The sequence below is a fragment of the Ambystoma mexicanum genome, chromosome 9 (genome assembly GCF_040938575.1).
Source record: "Ambystoma mexicanum isolate Mex_15411 chromosome 9, UKY_AmexF1_1, whole genome shotgun sequence".
Classification (NCBI taxonomy): Eukaryota; Metazoa; Chordata; class Amphibia; order Caudata; family Ambystomatidae; genus Ambystoma; species Ambystoma mexicanum.
This window is the reverse complement of record NC_090931.1, coordinates 853,052,634-853,075,412: the sequence shown is the minus strand read 5'-3', so window position 1 is coordinate 853,075,412 and position 22,779 is coordinate 853,052,634. Positions and strand designations below refer to the sequence as shown.

General features: G+C 47.0%; 1 protein-coding gene across 7 annotated transcripts in view; it reads left to right on the top strand.

The window, feature by feature from the left end:
* The window catches only part of IKZF2 (IKAROS family zinc finger 2), a 203,926-nt gene that overhangs the window by 17,279 nt on the left and 163,868 nt on the right, over positions 1–22,779 (top strand). For 5 of the 7 annotated variants that reach the window (XM_069615922.1, XM_069615927.1, XM_069615923.1 and 2 more), the window contains exons 2-3: positions 3,833–3,881; positions 6,202–6,306. In XM_069615922.1, coding sequence (XP_069472023.1) covers positions 3,848–3,881; positions 6,202–6,306 — 139 coding nt within the window. In that variant the 5' untranslated portion in view covers positions 3,833–3,847. Of the gene's footprint in view, positions 1–2,249; positions 2,539–3,832; positions 3,882–6,201; positions 6,307–6,353; positions 6,562–22,779 lie in introns of those variants that run through there. The other 2 variants (XM_069615921.1, XM_069615924.1) reach the window with 2 other exon arrangements.

Sequence of the window (22,779 nt, the reverse complement as noted above, 5' to 3'; positions counted from 1 at the left end):
GACTTTTAATTTTCGTTGCACTGTCTTGTCACTTTCTGGCTTTAACCCTTCCTTTGGTGTCCCCCTTTCATCTGGTGAAATGCTTCTCACGGGGAGGTGAAATGTTGTTACTTAATATGTGCGCCTGCAAATGTGTGCTTTGGCGTCTGCTACCGACTTCAGTCTGCTTCAAAGCGCTATGGGGAAAAGAAAAATGCACGGCGGGGGGAGGGGGTGGGGCTACCGTGGAATGAACAGTGGGTGGGAGGCAGGGAGTTAGACGTTAGGGTGCGCGGTGAGATAGGGTGGAGGCCAGAGGTCACGGGCGTGCAGGTCTCCCCCTACTCTCCCACATAGTTCAAAACAACTCCCACCTGGTCACCTGGGTCTCCCCCCGGCGACCACGTCCCCCCTGGCACGTGCAGTTCCATCGAAGGCTCCTCGCATAGATGTTTCGCGTTGCCCCTACCGACGGCAGCCCCCTCCCCTTGCTCTCTTAAAGAGCCCGTGTGACGTTCCGAATTCTAAGTGGAAGAGGTGAAGCCGTAGAGATCAGCACCTTTTGGCGACGTGGTGTCAAACTGTTCAAAAGGAGCTGATCAGGTCCTGGACTCTGGTACTTTTTTACTGGACTGGGCTCGGTGATATTATGCCATGTGACGGGACTGTGCTATGAGTGAGGTGCAGGCCGATGGCATGCCCTGGCTGGCATAAGCCACACAGGCGACAGCCGCTCAAATGCCTCCACTGTCATTTGCCATGTTATGGGAGCGTGCTAGGAGGGAGGTGCCGGCCGTGGCATGCCCTGGCATAAGCCACACAGGTCTCACCTGCTCAAATGCCTCTATGGTTGTATGCCAAGTTAATCGAGAAGTAGGCACCCCCCCACCATCCCGCCCCCTTCTTTTTTAGATACACAAACACTGGTATATTTGTAAAATGCTATTTTTCGTGGGAAGGGTGCCCATCCCTGCCAAACATGTTTGCCCCACAATGGGACCCCCCCCCCACTGCCATGCCATAGCATAGTGACATCTTAGTGCAGGCCACCAGTGCCCATTAAAAATAAAAGCCCTGGCCGCCCAGCTCCGGAGCAGAGAGTGAAACTCAAGCATTGCCTTATGCCTGCTCTGGGAACATGATCCGCCTGCCATGAAAAAAGAGGAACTTTTTTTTTTTTTTTGGGAAGTGGTTCGTAGGCAATGAATTGAAGCCGCCTGTTTTCCAGTAAGTAAAGCAGAAATTCCAGCAGTCAGGGCTAAATATACTTCCCCGGATCAATACCGAAATGGCTCACGGTTGAATTATTTAGCGCCCCGGTGCTGGGAGAGATTTTCGAAACGAAATGCAAAAATGGCGGAGGACGCGAGGGAAGATGAGAGGAGGAGCCCTGGGCACTTCTGTCGGGGCGGGAGGTTTGACCCCTACTTGCTGCCACTGAGGGTCCATGAATATTGGGGGTACTTAAAATGATCAGGCGTATGTCCCTATGTTTAAATGGTATGCTGCATATTATAGCGCATGTGTGTCCACGCGCCACTTCAAAGCGCTATGAAGGGACACAGGAGGGGAGAACCTAAAGGAACACCTGCAGTTCTGTCATAGCTGTTCGTAAATAGCACTTAATGGGCACTGCCAGTTTCCACGTGTGAGCTGGCTCCTGTAGCACTGTGCATTCTGCTTAGTCTCCGGCTCTGTCTTCGCTCTCTGCAGCGGTAGACTACCGACCACGTTTTAATGCGGCTTTAAACACGCAAACACCGTAGTGGAGAATCATTCTTAGAGGTGAATGCGAGGGGTGTTGGAGAGGGGGTGCCAAAGATACCCCATAGGGCGCTAGTGGAGGTTGGCAGTGGTATGCTGGCTTCCCTCCGACTCTGCGGGGGACCTTACATGCTGCTCCCGCTTTGCATACTCAGTAATGCATATAGCATCTAGAAGCCGTTCCTTTTCCATTGGCGCTATATAAATGCCCTGACTCGCTCACTCGTGTTGTCCTGGTATTTTTTTGAGTTTATTCTGTGCCTCCATCATTTTTTCAGATTGAGTCATTACCAGGCCTTTCCCGCCCTTTGAATGCGATCTGGTTTCCTAATGTTTGGGGTCAGCCTGCACTTTACGGGTTCGAATTTCGACTGAGCTGACTCTGCCCTTTGTCGTTGGGAGGTGGATGCATTGTGGACCATTACATTGGGCAGTAACAGCGGCTGTTATTACATTGTCATGCCATGCACACGTCTGGTGTTTCAGCAGCCGTGGCGCCTGGCAGTGCACGGGTGTCAGTGCCTAGAAGCAGGGAGAATTCCAAGAAGCGCTATACACAATCATAATATCATTAACCTTGCTCCAGTCCAAAGCTCTCCCCCGAAGCCACATTCAAACCATCAGCTTGTTTGAAGGTGACTAGTTCCAAGTGCGGTCTCTGGGGTCCCACTAGCGCAAGTTATCTCCACCACCCCCCTGTGCCTACTCCAGTGGGGGAGCCCACTTCTCATCTCACCTGTCTCTTTCCCTAATCACCCGCCCTTCTGGAGCACTGCAAGAGTGTTGACCAGCATGGTGAGTTTCATGTGTGGGCAACACTGGAGGTGCTGTCGCCCTTTGATTGGACATGCGATTTTATTTTGGCTAAATCATTAAGGGGCAAACAGGGGCCAGATTACAGAAACCTTGCACTGGTGCAAGTGCAAAGTGTGCACGGTATTAACACTAGGGCAAAGTGTGCCCTATTTTAAAAACAGTGGGACACATTAAAAAACCATTGCGCCTCGACGGGTGCAGTTTAGCATAGTAAAAGCACCAGGGCTAAACATGCCCTAGTGCTAAAAAGATGCATTTTTAATGCATTTGTGCACCAGAGCAAAGTTCACCCTAGTGCTAATACCATTCCGCATGAGCGCTAGGCCATACTGTGCCCTGGTGCAAACAGGTAGTGAAAAGGCATCTTTTTTGCACTAGGGCAATTTTAGCCCTGGTGCTTTTAATATGCCAAACTTCACTTGTCGAGGTGCAATGGTTTTTTAATGTGCCCCAGTGTATTTAAAAAATAGGGCAAACTTTGCCCTTGTGCTAATACCGTGCAAAATTTGCACTTGCACAGGTGCACAGTTTCTGTAATCTGGCCCCGGGTGAGCAAAGCACGCCACTGGAGAGGTTCCCTTTGTGGCCTGTGCGTCGAGAATATGCTATTTTTGAAGCACAAGCCACACACGGAGTCGCTGGAGTAAGGTGCGTTGTCTGCCAGTTTAACTTTTTATTAATGTAATTTGTCATTGTGAAAATGCTGAGTTTTGGGGAATTTCTGCCAACGCATGCGTGTGATGCCCCGAGCCTGGCGGGGATGCAGTGTGAACCGACCAGGCGCCAGCCTTTTACGCTAACCTACTGCTACATTACTTTTGTAGGCTGAAAAACACGCATACCACACCTGGCCCAGCCTTTTTAGACTCCCAGTACGATACATGCGTAGTCTACCTACCTATGTGACTAGGGTAGCGCCACTCAGTTGCGTAATAACAGCACTTTCATTACAGCGCAAAGAGGCGCTCCAGTTTCTGTTGGGCGCTAGGGCACTCGCCGTGCTGTTGTCCATTTCCCCTCAGCGGAGAATCGTCGGTTTCATGCCCAGAGGGCAGTGATAATGCGGGTAGCATCAGAGCATAGGGCTTGGAACGCGTGGGGGCGTCTTCAATGCGCGGGCGCAGCAGGGCCACCCCGAAGCAGGTGCGGTGGCCCCGGCGCGCAGAGCAGCTCCGCCGCGCGCGTGGCAGTCAGACCCAGTACAGCGTAGGCCGGGGCTCGCGGGAAGTAAGTTGCAATGCGCCTGCCTGAAGCTTCCCCTTTTGTCTTACAGCACTGCATCCTGACTATGGAAGCGGGCGCCGCCGAGGGCCACATAACGAGTAAGTACCCACACCGCCGACCCCCTCCCGAAACGCATGCGTGTGTCTGCCGACCGCTAGCCTCCAAACTCCCAGCCCCTTCTGTTCCCTATGTTATTAAATGAACCTCCATTGATACTTGGCTGTGAGCACGCTTGGGCCTTGCGAGCTTTGTAATTGCTGCTTTGCTATTGAGAACCCCTGTACCTTGGTGCTAGGAGTTGGAGGCCCCTCTGGTGGGTACGGGGGAGGGCCTTCCATTGTTGGTGGTCCAGAGTGAGGAACCCACGCGCCCACACCCCCCACATGTTCTTCACGTCCAGGGGATTCGTGGGTCCCCGGAGAGCAGCTCCCTGGCTCCATTTTGGGATCACGTGACCGCCGCTGTCGCTCCTTAGACCGGCGTCTTCCGGGTAGATCCAGGGGTTGGTTGTGTTATGTTGTGTGTTCAGAATGATGGTGGCTCGCTCGACACAATGGCAGTCCCGAACTCGACCTGCATCGTTTGGGGGGTACTTCAACAGCGCAAACAGGCCGCCGAGGGCTGGCCACCCAAAGCCTTCGAGCTAGAGAGCCACGGGGCCCTGTTGAAATAAGATGCACCTGTCACATAAGGGCTCTAGCCAATAGGCGGGGGTAGCCCAGCCAAGCAGCGCAGCGGCGAAGCGTGATTGGTTCCCTGGCGGCTTGCTGCTTTATGCTATGTTTACCCGTGCTGCCATCTGTGCTGTTTTATGGAACGGTCTGGTATGTTATCCCGCGCCGCTCTGTTCTGTTTATGTGTTGTCGTTCCACTGCGTTATGTCCTGTCGTGCTATGTTAAGGCATGCCATGTCGTATGCATTATGTCAGGCTAGGATGTGTTGTGTTGTGTTCTGCTTTTGCTCTATTGGAGGCATGGTAAGTCGAACCGCTCTGTTACGGCATGCTACATCATGGGAAGCCATGCCCTGTGTGTTATGTCATGTTAGGCTGTGTTGTGCTATGTTGGGAACTGTGATACGGGCCTTGTTGTGGCATTCATCATAGATCTGCAGTGGGGCTTCGCTGCTGCAGTGACGTGTGTGCGTGCGCTCTCGTATACATGTGTAGTGTTTGAGGATGCACGGTCACGACTGTGCACACGTGTGTTTAAGTGCTACGCTTTCATTGTGCGTTTGTTGACACTTCTTGGGGTTGGAGCCGTGTCCTTGTGCTTCCTCCCCCGGGTGAAGTTTCTTGTGTTTGAGAAATTGGGCGGCTTCGCCTTGGCATTCGTTTCTGTGCGTGTGATGTTGCGAGGGGGATGCTGAGCATGTTCGTGTGCGCGTGTAACATGACCGGTGCTTAGCCGTTCTTAACACACCCTGGTGTCATTCCTTGTGCTTTTGTCCAAATGGCCCTGCCTGCGTTTTTTGAGCATTTGCGCTCAGCTGTGTGAGTATTATGGTGTGCGTATGCCTGTGTGTAACTGTGTATGCATATCTGTTGCTTTACAGTGTGCTTGGCTTGTGTGCATGCACATATGTATATATTTGATTGGGTTTTATTCCGCGCCCCCATACGTTGTGCATGGTCTCTTGGCGCTATAAGCCACTGCGAAACAATGTGCGAACCAACGCCTGTGTGTAAGTGGATTGCACGTGTGTATTTGAAATTGTGAATGTGCATATGCTGCTGTATGCATTATGTGTGTTTTTCGAGTGTGCATGTAGACGTGCTGTGTAAAACGTGCTTTTATATTTCGCATGCACCAGTCTACGTCTACTGGTTTGCAAAGCGTGAGTTTGTGTAAAGTGCTGCGCATGTGTGCAGTTTAGATTGCATGCCATAGTTTGCAGCTGTGTGGGCTCCATGTCTGTCTGCTGCTTTGTAAAGTGCCTGTGTGCCTTTGTGTAGTACATGTTTGCAGTTGTGTGTGCATGTCTGCTGTGTCAAATGTGTCTTTATGTGCAGTGTGCATTTGGGGGTGCCCGTGCTTTGTGTAAAGTGTGTGGGTGTGCAAAGTTGGTGTATGCATGTGAAGGGTGTGTTTTCAGTTCCATATATATCTGTTGGGAAACGTTTGCGCGTTTCCGGTGTGTTGCTGGGTTGAAAATAACACTATTCCCTGACATCTTGCTTTAAAACACATTTAGCACCAGTAGTGTGTTGGTCTTTGTGTTTTGTATAGCGCTAAGAGGCGTGGCCCGGACGGCATCAAAGCGCCCTTCCTCGCGCAGACAGCATTATAGGGAGGCGCGCAGGTGTCCCCGCAGGCACCGGCCGGCTCAGGTTGTTTTCCGGCCCTTGATCTCAGCCTAGGACAGGACCTGTCTCTGGGCCAGAAACTAAAGTACCTCTTTTTGCTCTATGAACGCAGGCGACTCTGAGCTTTTGCCCGAAAGGGATTCCTCCGACATGGCAATTGACCTCACGTCCAGCACGCCCAATGGGCACCACGCATCGCCGGGTCACATGACGAGCAGTAAGTCTTTCATTCCTATTTCATTTCAATGTCTAGTTTCTGCCTCGCGACTCCCCTGGCGCGCTCCTCTTGTCTGTCTGTGGGCTTGGCTGGCGGGCCGCGAGGAGGCAGCTCTCTGGCTGCTCTGACTTGCCAGACTGCCCTGATCCTTGCATTGTCTGACTCTTGCGAGCACTTGCCAGTCTGCCATGAACCTGCTGCCAGCACTCGGCTATCCCCGGCTGGCCTTCGGGGGCTGGTGTCTGCCTGCGCCAGGTAGGGGGGCACTGGGCACTCCTGGGCTGGGACCTACAGGAAAAGCACTTTCTGAAGCTCGCTGCTTTTCAGTTTTAGGACCAGGATTGACATGTGGCGCTTGGGGCCGCTATGCTGACCACTTAGGATCAAAGCTGTCTGTCCTGTACTAGGTATATAGCGTATTATCGTGGGCCGCTAGTGTTCTGGGCAACACTAGCACGAACTCTTTCTTTCTTTCTTTCTTTCTTTCTTTCTTTCTTTCTTTCTTTCTTTCTTTCTTTCTTTCTTTCTTTCTTTTTTCTTTTTTCTTTCTTTCTTTCTTTTCCTCCTTTCTTTAATGTTGTACCCACTTATTGTTCTTGTTCTTACTGACTTTTTCTTTTTTCTCTCATTGTTCTTTCTATCATATACACTTTTGCTCTTCTCATTCTTACTGTTTTTCATGCTAATTTTCTTTTTCTTTTCTTTCCTTCTTTCATTCGTTGCGCCTCTCTTCCTGTCCTTTCTATAACTTTCTCGTTGTAAATTGTTCTTCTTTTCTCTCTGATTTTGTTACCTTTTTTTCTCTTTTTGTGTTTCATTTTATTGCTGTATTTGCGTTTCGTTCCATTCGTTTATTATTTCTACTTTTTCTATATAACATAAGTAAACATACACATAATTCTACTAAAATGTCTATCTATCTATCTATCTATCTATCTATCTATCTATCTATCTATCTATCTATCTATCTATCTATCTCTCCATCTATCTATCTATCTAAGGTGTTTGGCATCTCAGGCATCTCAGGCGACATACATTGCTTACTTATTTCTCAGGCTAAGTAAGATGTTGCTTTTCATATGTTTCTTTTAATGAAAATGCCAACGTGCTCGATTTAAACGTCTTCAGTCTCAAGATCGATGTGTTTTGTTATCCAGTGTTATAGAGAAACACGCGTGTGCCCGCACGCAGAACCGGTTTATGGGATGCGACCGTGCGTGTGACTCGCTCGGGCCTTTTAGGAGGAATTGAACAATCTCAGGATCACTTTTACGCCTCTCTCCTCTTTCCCCGGGTCACGTTTACTCCCCCCCCCACCCTTCCGCTCCAGCCAATCTCCTCTGCTCCCTGAACTCCCTGCCTCTGGAACCGTCTGGCTGCTGCTCATCGCATCACAGACATGTTCACCAGGGGGCGCGGCAGAGAGGTGTTCCCCCACAGCCGGCCTCAGTCGGCCTCCACCAGGGGCCTCTCACCCTCCCCGCTTCTTGGGATGCCTTGGGGCGCAGGCCGCTTCTGGCTGCCGGAGGGAGGCCTGTATGTTGAGGAGTGTGGTGAGCCGCTCGATTTTCTTCACCTTTTCCGCCAATAATCAGGATAGCAGTTTCGGAGTCTACCCCAACTACCAAAACATGCGCCCCTCTATCAGGATTTCCTCAGACACATATAGCACTATCACATTCAGGACCACACTTAATATCGGAAAACCTGTGTCTCTGCACATCAGTAACGTCAGTGCAACAACCTGTGAAATACTTATATGTGCAAAACCCAGAAGGCCCATTAGTTCATGCACGGGACAGTGTCTACAGCAGGGTTGTCCAACTCCAGGGCATGAAGGCCCGGGATCCTGACAGGTTCTCGGGATAGCCCTCATTAATATTCATGAGGGAAAACGGGCATACATTTAGAATCATTGTATGCAAATTTATCTCATGAATATTAATGTAGTGTATCCTGAAAACGCAACATGGATCCGACCCTCGAGGCCTGGAGTTGGACAACCCTGGTCTATAGCATCCAGACTGTACAAACGAATACACGCCCACCGTGTTAGCATTAGTGTAAACATAGCGGCAATGCAAGTGCAAAGCTGGAGACCATATGGAGACCATATTGTGCCTGCAGCATTTAAACAGGCTTCATGATGGACAGACAAGTCACGTCCGATGGCGCTTACCTGCTGCCAAGTTCCATGTTTCTTGTTTAAAACATGAAACGGCTGTTGGCAACGACATGAGGCCATTACTGCATATGCTCCCAGGACTTTCGTCACCAGAATTGGAGGCAAAATGCTATCGCTTGCAAGGCTTCCACAGTTCCTCAAAAGAACAGTCAATATGCATTAATAACTGCTCCTGCCCGCAGGCAGCCGAATATAAGGGCCGGCCATGGACCCAGCCAAAGTCACCCCTTTCTTTCTTGCGGAAGAAGCTGCTGCGGATAGGCCCCCCCCTCCTGCAGAGACCATGGCAGACGCCGGGCATGGCAAGGACGTGGGCCGAGCTGACTCGGCCTCGAGTGTAGAGTGCTCGCCATTGTGACCTTGTGCAGTGAGTGCCTTTACCTGCCACGTCCCTGAACGCTTCCGTGATCCTCTTGCAGGTGTGTGTTACTGTAATCATGGAGGTGTGTGTGTGTGTGTGTGATGCGTGCCTAGGAGCAAAGCACATCGCAAGGCCCAGCGCGGACATTACAGCGCAAAGATGCGGGATGGGCTTAGCCGGGCTCGAGCGAGCCTCGGTCACGTGCAGTCCGAATGTGCAGCCCCCACCACGCCCCCCTCTCCCCCCTCGGTCATGGATAAAGTGGCCACGCCGGGCATTCCAGAAATGTGGGCCACGAATGAGCTCCTGATATTGCCAGTCTAGGCGCTAGGCAGGCCTGCGGGCCCCGGCTTCTGCCAGCAACTGTGTGTTAGTGAAAAACCTTTCTAATAGAAGCAGTGCTTCCATTGAGGCGCCCACACCTGTAAATAAACGAGGCGTGCCAGTGCAATCAATTTCTAATTGGGTTGATGAGAGGGTAGTGTGTCCTCTAGTTCCTTGTTGTGTAATCCATCACCATTGGGAAACACGGAGCTGTGACGTTTCCCCGATATTTTGTTGCCGAAATACACTATTTGCAAATTTTGTTGTTGTTGATTTTTACCATTGATCGAAATGAGTGGGAACGGTTGGGAGCAGTGTTCCACTACTTTTATTGTTATCTGTTTACCATTCCCCTACTTTTGACATCCATGATCAGCATTCTATACAGAGGATTTGTCCATTCATGTCCTGTGCAAGTGTAAATTTGTAATAGGAGCCTTAGTTACTACTCCCTTAGACTATTGTAATGCCTGAAATAGGGGGGAGACCACCGGAACTCTTCCTTCCACCCCCCCTTCTATATATCTTACCCGACTTGGGAGGATAGCTCAGAGGCAACGTGCTCGCCCTGGAAGCAAGACGGCGCAGACCAACACAATTTCGCCTTAGGTCCAGGTCTGGGCATTGAGGGCGTTATAAATAACCAATCATAATCATACGCCAACTTAACATCTGCATTTTTGCGAGAGAAAAGTGGTAAAAAAATGGCAAAAATAAATCATCAAAAGTGTGGAATACCAGACGCACAGCGTCAGGGGCTGAAATTCCCCTATAGTGCTTCAATATAGAAGTGTACCAGAATCTGCCTTATTCATTTATTTTACAATCAAAAAACCTGGTTCGTTTTGCTGTTACGAACTTCAGGGTCAATCTAGAGATACAGACCCTCCGTAAACTGGACACAACGCACACCACCGATAAACAACAGATTCTCATGCCCACTTCCAGCCCCCTCGGAACATTTCATTATAGAGTCCTACAAATATGTTGGTTTGAATTCATCATTCGCGTTTGTTTTGTAGGCGAGTAGTCAAAGACAGTTTCGCTTCCAAATCGATCTGCGGGACCTTCATCAGGACAAAACCTAGTAAAACATGCACTGCCTGTAAGGCAATCCAGGTGTGAATGGTAGCCAGTCTTATGTTGTTATTAAGTCAAACAGTGTTTTTTTCAGCATATAATGGTATTGTGTTTCAGTATTTTTAATCTATTTTCATTCAGACTGGTTTTTCTAAATAATGTTTGGAGAGCGTTCACAGTGATATTTTAGCCTTTTGTTCATAATTTGTCTTAAATTGGAGCACCCTGTAGTGGTGGATTTAGAAAGAAAAACACAAGGACTGTACCAACATATTACATGACTTCGACGATTCTAATTTATTTGCAGAGAGCAGTACTCTTGAAAACATTCATTGCTTAGAAGGTGCTGTGACTACCAGTTTCAGAGCAAGCTCTTTGTTAGTGGGAGAAATCGTAATAACCGACTCACTGGGGTTCCGGATGGGATGAGCGCCACTCAAAGCGAGGAAGCATTTTTGTTAGCATAAAGTAAGGCACGCGTTGATGTTGCCACAAATAAGGGGGTCTTGGTCAACATCTGGAAGTTAAAGTCTGAAAGTAAGCAAGTTTGGCCCGATAACTTGGTGTTTTTCTTCTGGTGTTCTGGTTCCACTTTCACTGCCGCGCGACACTGACATGGTGCTGTCATCGGGGACTCAGCCCTGACCTAATGCTTCACCCAATTCAAGTAGAGTTCCTCTTCTCACAGTGTTTTCACATTCAATTGGGGGGGTCAGAGAGGTTCATGAGTGCAGCCCTATACGCCCTTTAGTTTGGTGTCTCTCCCGGACCTAATGGCCATTTTGCCGATTAGAGTGGCTGGCTCTTCACGGTGAAACCTGGGGCAATATGCCACTTCTCTGCCACAGAGAGGCCAGACCATTCTTGGGCATCAAAGGTTGATGGGTTGGAACCCTAGTGGGGCACTGCCTTGCTGGACATTGCCTGCTTGGTGCCTCAGTGACCATAGAAAGGACTCCTGGACTCTTGAGAGTTTGCCCCGTTCTTTCTCTAGCTTCAGAGCTTCAGTGGCTCTTGATAGACTCCATACATCCAATGATGCTGGTGGCGTTACCTGGCGAGAAGCGCACACAGGAGTCTTGCCCCGATCTTCTCTTCTATGTTGGCTTGATGGCCACTCATCCGATGCTCCAAGGAAGATCACTTGGCACAAACCCTATTGGCATCCTTTAAGGCCCATAGGCACATCTGTGATTGGCGGCTGCACCCCACCTGCTCATTTGCACCTGGAGGTTCAGTTCATGTCTTTGCCCTGGAGATGATAGGCTGTGATTAACGTCTGGAGTTAAGCTCCTGTTTGGGAGAACTGCTGGAGAGTCAAGCAAGCCGAATGTCATGGGCACTGTAATAGGGCAGCGGGCAAGGTCCCCTTTAAAGAGGAACCTTGAAGGGTTCATCTCATACTTGGAGATGAAAGCTGCCCCATCCCACCTGTATTCAGTTACCATTTCTCAATCTCGCTTCTCAGAATACCCAAACACTTAATTCATGGAGAAGAGGGCTATTGCAACTTTGTGGAGACTTAATTCAGAAACTCTGTGAATGTTCCTGGTTAATAGCCAGTGACTGATCCCACAGAGCCCTTCACTAAGGCACCATGATGGGATGGTGTGACACCGCATGCCGGCGGAATCTCCAGATACAATGGGCATGCTGTTTCATGAATGCAGTAAACCAAGATGGCATCTGCACACGGCGCACCGCTCAGAGCATGTGCACAGATGAGGTCTGTCATGGTAGCCACCATTAAAGCCACCCCCTCATCACCAAACTGTTCCCTTGAGCCGGCACAGAAAATCTCTGCACCATCCATGGTTTGAATGTCGGCATGCATGCAGTGTGTTTGCTTTCTCTCTGTGCTTGCACGTGCAATTGCAGGAAATACCTGGTCACGGATGTTTTCCCAGCTACATCCCGCCACTTGAAGTCTCAGAGTGAGGCGGCGAAGGTTATACTTCTGCCTGCAAGTTAATTTTAGATTGTGGGATAACGCCCGTGCCCAGGTTATTATGAGTGAAGCGCCACTCTCCTGCCTTGTGATTGTGCAATTCCCTGAAAGGTTAGACGGCCAGGTGAACCTGTAAAGGTGTGTGCCGGCTGTTTCTTCCTAATAAACAATGGGCCTAATTCACAGACGACTTTTTATAGTGGCAACACCCCGTTGGAAAACGCTCCCTGAATAAGGGTCTATGTTTGAGATCAGTCCAGGGTGCTGCAAAAATCTCACTAATGTAGCTTCTAACACGCTACTCCGAGTCAAAATCATTGGCGGTCTGGATCCGTGCTGGGAAAAGTCTTTCCCACTGATGCTCTAGGACTGTGTAGGGAATGGAAGGTGACGGACATGTTGCCACGCACCAAAACCTGGAGAACACGGTACACAATTCTAAGTTATCATTAACCAAGACGGTTTGCACATTTAGTAAAGAGTGCAGTGCAAAATTCAAGTGTTAGAAAGGTTGCGCACAGTCAGAAGGAACAGGCATCGGGCCCAGGGTCGGGCAGGGAGATTGATTGTGGGTCTACTCCATAATACAAGATGAACCTATTTCTCGCTCAATGGCCATGGTAATCGATTGCATGCAGGCTTGTCCAACTCCAGGCCTCGAGGGCCGGGATCCTGATGGGTTTTCAGGATATCCTTCATTAATATTTATGAGGAAAAATGTGCAAACATTTCGAATCATTGTATGGAAATTTATCTCATGAATATTAATGAGGTGTATACGGAAAACCGACCTGGAGCAGGCGCTCCACGCCTGGAGTTGGACGAGCAAAGCCAAAGATGGAGAAACTCCCTCCTCATTGGAAGACAAAGGCACGGAATCATCTTGCGTCTAGGCTGGCTGTCCAGCTACTTCTCGCTGGATCTTTTTCACTCTGGCTGATCCCTGAAGATCCCCCCAGCACCTTTCCCCATACCTGTCTACTGCGGCCTCCCTTTTCTTTTCCTTTGAGCTCAAGGGATGCGACGTTGTGTTCAAATAACACAAGGCCTAACATAACACAATAGTTAAAACAAAAGGGAAGCTTATTTCTGTTTATAATAAATGCATTTTCATACGGCACTTGCTGGTACAGACATGTAGCGCTATGGGTTCCAGGTCCCATTAATACCGAACTCAGTGAAACGCTTTTAACAGTCCTGAAATGAGGAAAGGCAGAGTTTGCCCCACCAGTATTCAAGTATGTGAGGTCTAGGTAGGGTGGCCAGATTTTTATAATAAAAAACCGGGACAAGACCACTGACATAAAAGTAGGACTAACCTTTGACAGTGGCTACCAGGGCACTACACTTCAGAAGGGGGTTGCGGGAGAAGGAGGGTTTGTGTCATGCATTTGCCATACTAGCACAACAGTAAAACAGAGCCTGTGCTCCAATTGGTATTGTAGGCATATCTGAACGAATGAGATTCACAAGCAGTCTCTGTGGGGCAATCGGTTAGTGCTACATTTTGTAACTAAAAGGTTGGTGGTTCGAGGGCACCTAGGCATGGCTCACCTTTCAGTGTTACTGTTAAATGAATTATAATATGCGTTTCTTCTATCACAAGCTACACTATCTTGAGTTGTAAAATGTACGAGATTGTGCATTACTTTGGCTGTAGCTACTTGGAAGACCCTTTATCAAAAACCTGGCAGCTATTGAGTCCCTTTACCAAAAACCAGGATGACAAGGTTTTCAAATGAAAAATACTGTGGAGAAGGTGGGACAGAGCACCCAATTCCGGGACAGTCCCAGTAAAGCCGGTACATCTGGTCGCCCTAGGCGCAGGTTTCACAATATTTATTTATTTTCTGGCAAATTTATAAACTCACTGATATGTTTTAGTGTCTTGGGCGACTCTACACGCAAAATGTAGTGTAACATTGATCATAGCGTAATTTTGTGGTAAAGCATTTAGCGAAAACTAAGCACGTTGAGCATGATACAAGCACCCACTGGAACTAATGCAACATTATCAGATCTGGGCGGTGGGCATAGGGCATGGTATGATGGCGTAAGTCAAAGAGCAATCCATGCTCTGAACATATTATTGGTACTTCATCAAACGATAACACTGGGCACCTGTGTTATGTACCCTGGAGTTTACAAGGGAAATGCTACTATATCTTGAAGTACTAGGAAAAGGGAACATCTATTTAAGAGGTCAAACGAACCATTGCATCGTTATAATCAGGCATAAGATGGATTCAAGTGATTATTACATTTATAATTCCTTATTTAATAATTCTTTTGTTAAAGGTTCCGGTATTCCTTATACTACCCATTCAAGGCCAGGGCAACATGGACCTAATTACCTAAATATCCCCACTCCAGAGAAACCCACTTCTGTGTGTTCAGGTGTAAGTAATCTTTTTGTAAAGAAGTAAATGAGACTTGTAGAAATCGACATCACAATAGAGAACGTGCGCAGCCCCTGTCTACTCACCCTCAGAAAGGAAAGCTGATGAAATGGGTTGTTAAGCACTCTGGTTAGGGAAATAGGTGATTGATGCTTCAATGTTATTGTTACCTGTACAATTAGAAGAAAGGCTCTACTGACCCATAACCGCAAATAAGTTGCGCCTTTCACAATACATAGTTTGTATTGGGTGAGATTGTCAAACAGAAATATTGCCAGTGTGGCTAGTATTATGGTTTGCGAGCAGGCTTCAAGAAAATAGCCATATTATACTGTCTTCTAACTAGCACCCATGCAAGGGAATGATGCACCATTGTATTTAAAGATGGCTGCCGTGTTTTCTACTAAAGGCAACACATGGTATTTGTCATAGTCCTTTCTCTATGCCATACTCTTTCCATGGGACCTGCAGATGAATTAGTCGAAGCCAGGGTGGCTAGCTTGTTATCCCAGAACTCCAGGGCCTCTTCTTGCAATACACAATCCCATACAGCCTTAAAGGGAATCGGCCATCGAGCCCAGAGAGGTCGTCTGCATGCAGTTTATTGTCTAGCACCGTCATTACAATACACATAAGACAAATAAAGTCAACAACACACATTCTTTAGAACCATCATCACACTTAAAACACTTAATATGCCCACACAGATTTATTAATCACACAACTATTGCTCCCTCATCATATGCGGCCAACCCGTTGCTGAATTGTGACATGCTATTTCTTTGGGTCTCAAGGATACACTAGGTTGGTAAACGTGCATGTTAATTACCACCCTAGTAGCTCACTAATATGTACATCTGGGCTGTGATAAATACATCAGGATATCTTCAGACCTGTAGCCTATTCAGAAAGGTCCTCCATGCTGCGTGGGGTGAATTCATGCATGCATGCCTGAAATTTAGGAATTTCTGTGACACAGCTCACACATCGCTGTTGTCGTAACCGACCAAGCAGATGAACATGCATGATCAGCCTTGGACACCATCTTGTTCCGTCACCGGAACTAAAGTCTTTCCACAGGAGCTGGCCCCAACCCGGCCTACATGGTGGTAACCAGTCAAGAAATGACAGGAGCCGATTCCTCACCTCTTAAATATCACTTCTTTGGTAATGACTTTGAAAAGCGTAATGATCGATGCCTGCAAAATCTGGCAGGGTCTACAGGGAGGCAGTTTGATATCAATTTATCGCGGCATGTGGGTTCCTTGGAACTCTTGGCTTAACAAGTCTAACCAGTGACTTGTCAGGTGTGGAAGGATATAGTAGCTCAGAACAGTGAGAATTTTGGCAAGGAAGTGTGCATTCTCAGGTAAAATGTATTCCAAGAGGCAGTAGAAAGCAGACTGCTCGAAATCTGAGCGGGTGTAGCAGACTAAGAGTCCCGTGATGCTATCGGACTGTTCACTTGGTCTAGATATTGTAGTTTATAATGCCTGCCGATAAGGCCCAAGCCCACAATTAGGTCTCCAGAGCCTTGCAAAAACACCAGTAGATCCCAACACTGGCGTGAAGAAGCGGGAAGACCAGACCAGCGGGGGGCGGCAGCCGCTGGTGAGAATGACAAGTGAAACCAGAGAACATCTAACCAGAAAGCCCCCTGGCTCCTCCCCCTGAAATGGCAAGTTTATTTGCCAGATAAATTGGGCTGTTGCAGTGCACCACCTCGTGGACCAAACGAGTAACAACAGTACTCGAGCCCTTAGTGGGAGCCAGTTGAGTTGCCTTGGAATAGGCGAAATGTGGCAACCAATCTGCCTGCAGCATGAGGACAGCATTCCAGGGAACGAGGCGCCCGCAGCAGAGCAGCCCGGCTGGAGCTCCCCCTATGGACAGAGGATGCGTGCTATTTTGATTACGTTCTCACACATCCACTGGATCCTTTTATAGCATTTCATTGTTAACCCGCCTCTGTAATGTGAGCTCTTTTGCCTGGGCTAAACGCCCTTTAAATGAGGTGCACTGTACGTTCTCCAATCCTTCCATATGTTATATATCTGCAGGTGGGGTTGAAATTCCTCCTTGTTTTGTCTGTTTTGATGGCATCCTTCTGAAGGAGCTTTAACCATCCTTTGGGCTGGAATTAAATTAACACTGTATGTATTGCGCTTCCACATCTCGTTAGCACTATATACATTCATTTTTTTTAAATATAATTGTGAATATGATTTCCATAAATTTAACCAACTATATTATTTTTGTAATAAACGGAAGCCTGGCATAGCTGTATAAAACCTATAAACAATGTTGATATATTGCATTATACAAGCCTGTAAATAATGTTCTTATTAGAGACTAGTTGTGACATCATTGCTGACCTGTAATAAGCTGACATCACTAATGTCACTGTAATAACGCATTGCAGTTGTGTTGCCATGTCACATTTAAGTCATCACATAGCAGGATTCCAGCTGTCATTGAAGCGCTTAACTAGAGCAGTCATCAACTTTCAACGTCCCTTTCTTCTAAAATATATTTCTGTGTCACTTTACAGCAACCTTTAATGGTAGCATGTTTAGTTTGTGCAATACTGGTGTTCTTGTGTGGGAGAGCAAGAACGTGTCACGTGTTATTTATTTTAAACCACAAAGCAGTTTTTAGATGCATTTCTATGAAACGTCTGTACCATTTTTTTCTGCAACACGTTACATATAACTGTTTTGTTTTTTATGCCAAACGATCCTAGATTGGTTAAACGTATCATAAAAGCTACAGTGGAGATGTCATTTCTTTTTATTAAAGATGATTAGTGGTGTCACAACTAGCCTGTAATAGGACCATTATGTGCAGGCCTTGATTTGGACATTGCAGGCTCCATATATTATACATGGGGTAAAGTATCCCTAGCTTATGTTATAAGGATGTCGTGTTGTAACCAGAAAGATCAGTGTCTGCAACTGCCAAGTTCCTTCATAAGGTCACGCGCATTCATGGTGGCTTGAATGATCCTTTTACCTATTATAGGGGTCATCTAGGTCTTTATAATACCTGGACATGCACCGTTTGGCAGTCTGATACCTGGCTTCTTGAACATGCTTGTGTACGAGAGCTACTAGTTGATAACTTAGTGCAGGTGTGTGCTGCCGGCAGGGACACTTCCTGCTGCTCGAGCCGGCACAGAGCAGAATTCCAGCGGCCACTGCCACTCCTAATCAAAGCCATGACCAGATGACCACATTCTTTCTTTCACAACATCTTTCTGCAGCACTTTACAGCCATTCATCGATAAGGAACTGCTCGTGGCAGTATGTTTATTTGCCGCAGTTTAGCACAAGAGAGCAACAACCTAGATGCATGTTATGTATTTTATTTTATTGAAACAGATTCTGTATTGATTACATATAAACCAATAACTGGGCGATTTTTTGCATTAGATTAAGCAGGGGGCCAGGTATTGAAGGAGATGAAGTGTTGGGCTATGTGTCATGAGGAATAACATATTCCCTACCATACATACAAATGGATATTACAAGTCACCTTGGAACTCTGTGACCTTATAAAGGAACTATGTCTGCAGCCTTCTTCCTCTGTTTGATTATGGAACATTTATATAGGAGGCAAGGCAAAAATGGTTTGTTAGCAAAGATATGGGGGAGACTTTTGGAACTGTATTGAATTAGATTTTGTAGGCAATGAGATGTGAACTGCGGGGTAGGGTGGGTTTCGTTTCTATAGATACTATTGTTTTTGATGTTTCTGTGAATTTGTATATCATTTTGTAAATATGTTATTGCTTTTTGAAATTGATGTCTTCTTTCTCTACATTGAAAATAAAGTTTCAAAAAAATAAATAAGAAAATGACATCACTTTTCATCTGTAATACATTATTACGCTTGCCATGTGATGTCACAATGCTGCTGCCTGAGCAAACACTCGGTAGAATTCTACCTGCCACTGAATCAAACCTGTATTGCTCCGTGTCGTCTTGCTTTCAAGGGGAGCACGTTGCCCCTGAGGCATCCTCCCGAGCCAATGAGGATGGGTGGGTGGATCCTACGGTGGAAGGCAGGTTTAAAAACACTTCTGAAGCTTCAAAATTGTAAGTGATATTTCAAGAGCTTTACCTGTTGAGGCCTTTGATTTCCTGGTCCCTATATTTGGGGGTTGGTGTTCCTTTCCTTGCCTTAACGTCACGAATTAGGAGTAAAAGCACCATTAGACGTCTCGAATCCCAGGACACTTAATGCCATTCTTTGATCTACCTACTAGCAGTCCCAGCAGAGACGCCGAATAGAGTGGACTGGGATCTTCTGCTCGAGGTGGGACCTGCAGTGTAGAGAAAACTCGAGTTGCCTTGGTGTGGCAGTGAAGAAGCGCGTGCGCGCGCATCACACACACACACACACACACCTCTGCCCACACACACACCATACCTATTGGATAGCTCTGTGGTTTGGGCACCTGCACTAGAGGTCTGTGCAGCAAGTCACAATCATTTATCCTTTCGGGGACATACATTGAGTGCAACTGAGTTGGTAATAAACCCCATTGTAAGTCCCCGGTTAGTGTGTGTGGGGCCCTTTACCAATCTAGTTTAGAATTATTAATAGGATACAGAGGGGACACTTTCTAAAAAATTCTTGTACCACTTGTGGCCAGATGTGACCTTCTACAGAGTCCGGTGTTCTTTTACTTACAGACAGAAAGCCTGAAATTTCCACATGTCTTCTTGCCTAATTATTGGCTCTTTTTTAAAAACTTTTAACCATTAAAGTATTTTGAATTCCTCCCAAAACATGTATTTAGGCATGACATTGTCATAAATCCTTATCCAAACGTTACCTGAAGCCCTGCAGGAAGGGCCACACTTCTTTTTAGCACTTTTTTTCAAGACAGCAACCCTGAAAAGAGAGCTTTGACTCATTGGTAAAGAATTAAAAACAAAAAGAAATGTACTTATTCAGCGACTTCTGTTTTTTTTACTTTCTATGGAGAGAACATGAACAAATATTTTCGTCTTCTGGTGACCACAAAAACTAGCGTTTTTCCGAATAAATTATGATGGGGCAATATTTCTATGTCTTGCAAGATTCTTTAACAGCACCTGTAACTGTGTCTCTTCGTATCAGGTATTGGCAGCTAATGAGGTATCTGCTCTGAAAGATCTGATCAGAAGAATGCCATGGGCCGGATATAAGCTAGACCTTTAATCGGTCGCCCTTGTAGAGAGGACAGGAATGGTGGCCTTCCCAGGCAGGCTAGTACAATTTTACAATTGTAGTGGATGAATGGACGATTGCACTTATATAGCGCATGCTACCCTGATTTGGGTCTTGTGCCACGTTAATTACTTGTATAGTCTTAACAAGAGGGTGTGAGGAACTCCCCGCCTCCCCTCCTCCAATGCCTGGGGTAAATACAACTCTAGACAAACGAGCCATACCCGTCTGCCCCACAGGCATTCAATATAAGTGGGCTGAAGCACCTTGAAGCGTTTGTGTGCTAGATGGAATTACCAATAAAGATCTCAGACCAAATAACTGAACATACTCTGAAAATATGACAAAGTACTACTTTATTCTCTGTTCAATAAAGCAGGGCGAACTGGGGAACAACGGGCTGATGCTCGCACACTCACACATAAACTTGATTATACAGAGGTTATATACCACAATATACATCATCTAACGTGGCAAACTGCACAATCTATTGAAGGGAAGGATTGGTTAAGTGAACATATGTACCTATGGCATACATAGTGGTTAGTACTTAATTGTCTGACCCTCATCTGTAGGGCATGCCGCAAACAACCTCTGAATACGTGTAATACTGATTTTAGCAGAGACAATGGCTGCAGATTTGTCTATGCAACATTGTACAGCACGTTACTCCATAGACCCTTTGATTGGTTGACATTCTCACCCAAGCTTGGCTTTCAGTTCGTTGGCAGCACATAAGCAAAACGAAACCCAGGTGCAGGGGTGGACTGGAAACCAAAAGAGGCCCTGGAAATAATTTTCAAAGTGGCCCCATATTACACATTTTCAGCGGCCAGTCCACCCCTGGTGATGTGCGTGCCATTCTGCCCGCAAATCCCCATTCATCAAACAGGGATTTGTGGGCAGAGTGGCTCGCAAATCCCCGTTTTACACGCAAATAATTCCATGAATCAGGGTGATACTCTGTAGGTGTTGTTTGGTTATGTGCCCACCCATTGCCTGCCCATGGCCATGCTAATCCCTATGGACATTCGCACCCATTCCTGCCTCTGCTCGTCCAAAACACCTCCTTGTGGGAACTCTTTGAGCTTCCTTTCATCAAGCCCTTCCATCAGGCTTTACATTCAATTTCATCAGGCTTTACATTCAAAGTGCCTGCCAGTGTTTGTTCAAAGCAGTCTTCTGAGAGTTAATGACTTAATTGGAGCTGTAAACACGCCACTGGTGTAGTCAAAATGACTTACCAGGCCTGCCTTCGGGACTAGATTTATAAGCACTCTGCATGTCCTTCACTGAAGTCCTGTTAAAAACAAGCATTGGAAAAGCCACTGAAGTCCTGTTCAAAACAAGCATTGGAAAAACCAACATCTTCGGTTAGTGCATAGGTTTTACGCTTTTATCAGGCACTGCCATTAGATGCCCAGGTACTTGCACCTTTTGCATCTGCTACCAACAATGGGTAGATAATATACCACTACAGCTGTGTCTGTTGAGTGTCTTCCCATACCTACACAAAAGCCAAAACTGTTGGCATTGGCAATGCTGTTTAAATGACTTTGGTGTGCACCAGTTCCAGGAAACAGATAGCTGTATGTTAGAATTCTAGAAAATTAAAATGGACACATTCATTTTTCACATGAAAATGTCCATGAACCATCATGGCATGAGTGTTCGTTTTCTTATTTTCCTATGTAAAGTGTCATGCAACCATAACACGGTAATATTACAGAGATGGTGAAAGAACGTGTGCAGTTATGATTAACCAGATTGAGACACATAACTTTAGTGCCTGCGGAGAAAAGTACATGCACTCTCCACACAAAATCATGCACACTGATAATCACGTTTGTGTTTTGCGTGTGGGCTCATGTGTATGTGTGTTTTGCCTTTGTGTTTAGAGATTCGTGCACACATGAATAGGGATTCCAGTCTTCAAAATCCGTAAATGAAGGGCATGAACACATTACCTTCGAAGTATGTCAGTGTTTGTTAAAAAAATAACTATAAAGCATTATGCCACTTCATTGTTAGCCCTTTGCTGCTGCACTGGGACCATTTCTGCTCACATCGCTTCCACTTCTGACTGCAGGATTACCCAGTGATTCCCAGTTCTACAGATAGACTCCCTTAAAAGGGCATGACTCTGCTCTTCACCAGATCATCCCACCACAAGCCTTTCCCTGGCTGAAACCCTTCACAGTTCGCAATCTCTATATTATTTCTGTTCTGCGTGTAAAATAATGTCTTCCTGGTGGGTATCTCCCACCACCCCGCCCCCTGCCTGCCCAAAATCCGTGTGCCTGCTTAAGGTGCTGTCTCGGGCACTGGCTTTCCGGGCAGACTGCAGTGCTGCAGTGTGCAGTGCAACACGCTGTGGACCTCACGCATATTTTTAAAATGAACAGTACCACCGAAAATAAAAATGCACGCCGAGAGGCATTTCGCCTTCATGGAAAATGGCAATCAGATGTTTTGTGTGTATTTCGTGGCACACTGCACTGCTTTCATTAAAAGCGTGCGTCTGCTTTCCTTCGAGTCTCCAGTCGAAGGCCTCACTCCCGTAGGGACGGCTGTGTCTGCTATCTGACCTGTGCAATATGTGTGCAGGTCACATGCGGTTCCCCAGTGCCCAGGCCCTCCAGCGCACGCGCGAGCCTTGAGCCCTGCAATAAAGACAAAAAAAAAAGTGCAGCGCCTGCAGCAGCCAATTCAAAAGAAACCACCCAGGCAGATTCACGCCGCCACGTGTATCCTTCTCTTCCGCACCAAAGAGGCCCTGTGAGGCCAGAGGCCTACCGGGGGATGTCCCGGTGTCCCGGTGGGGCAGTCCAGCCCTGCCCAGGTGCTCTAGTCACGTCAGATTACTACCCACTTTCCCAATGAATCCATCATCTCTCATCATTCCAACCATAAGCCAAAGTTTCCCATCTGTAGTTGACCTTGTAGTCTGCTCTCTGTT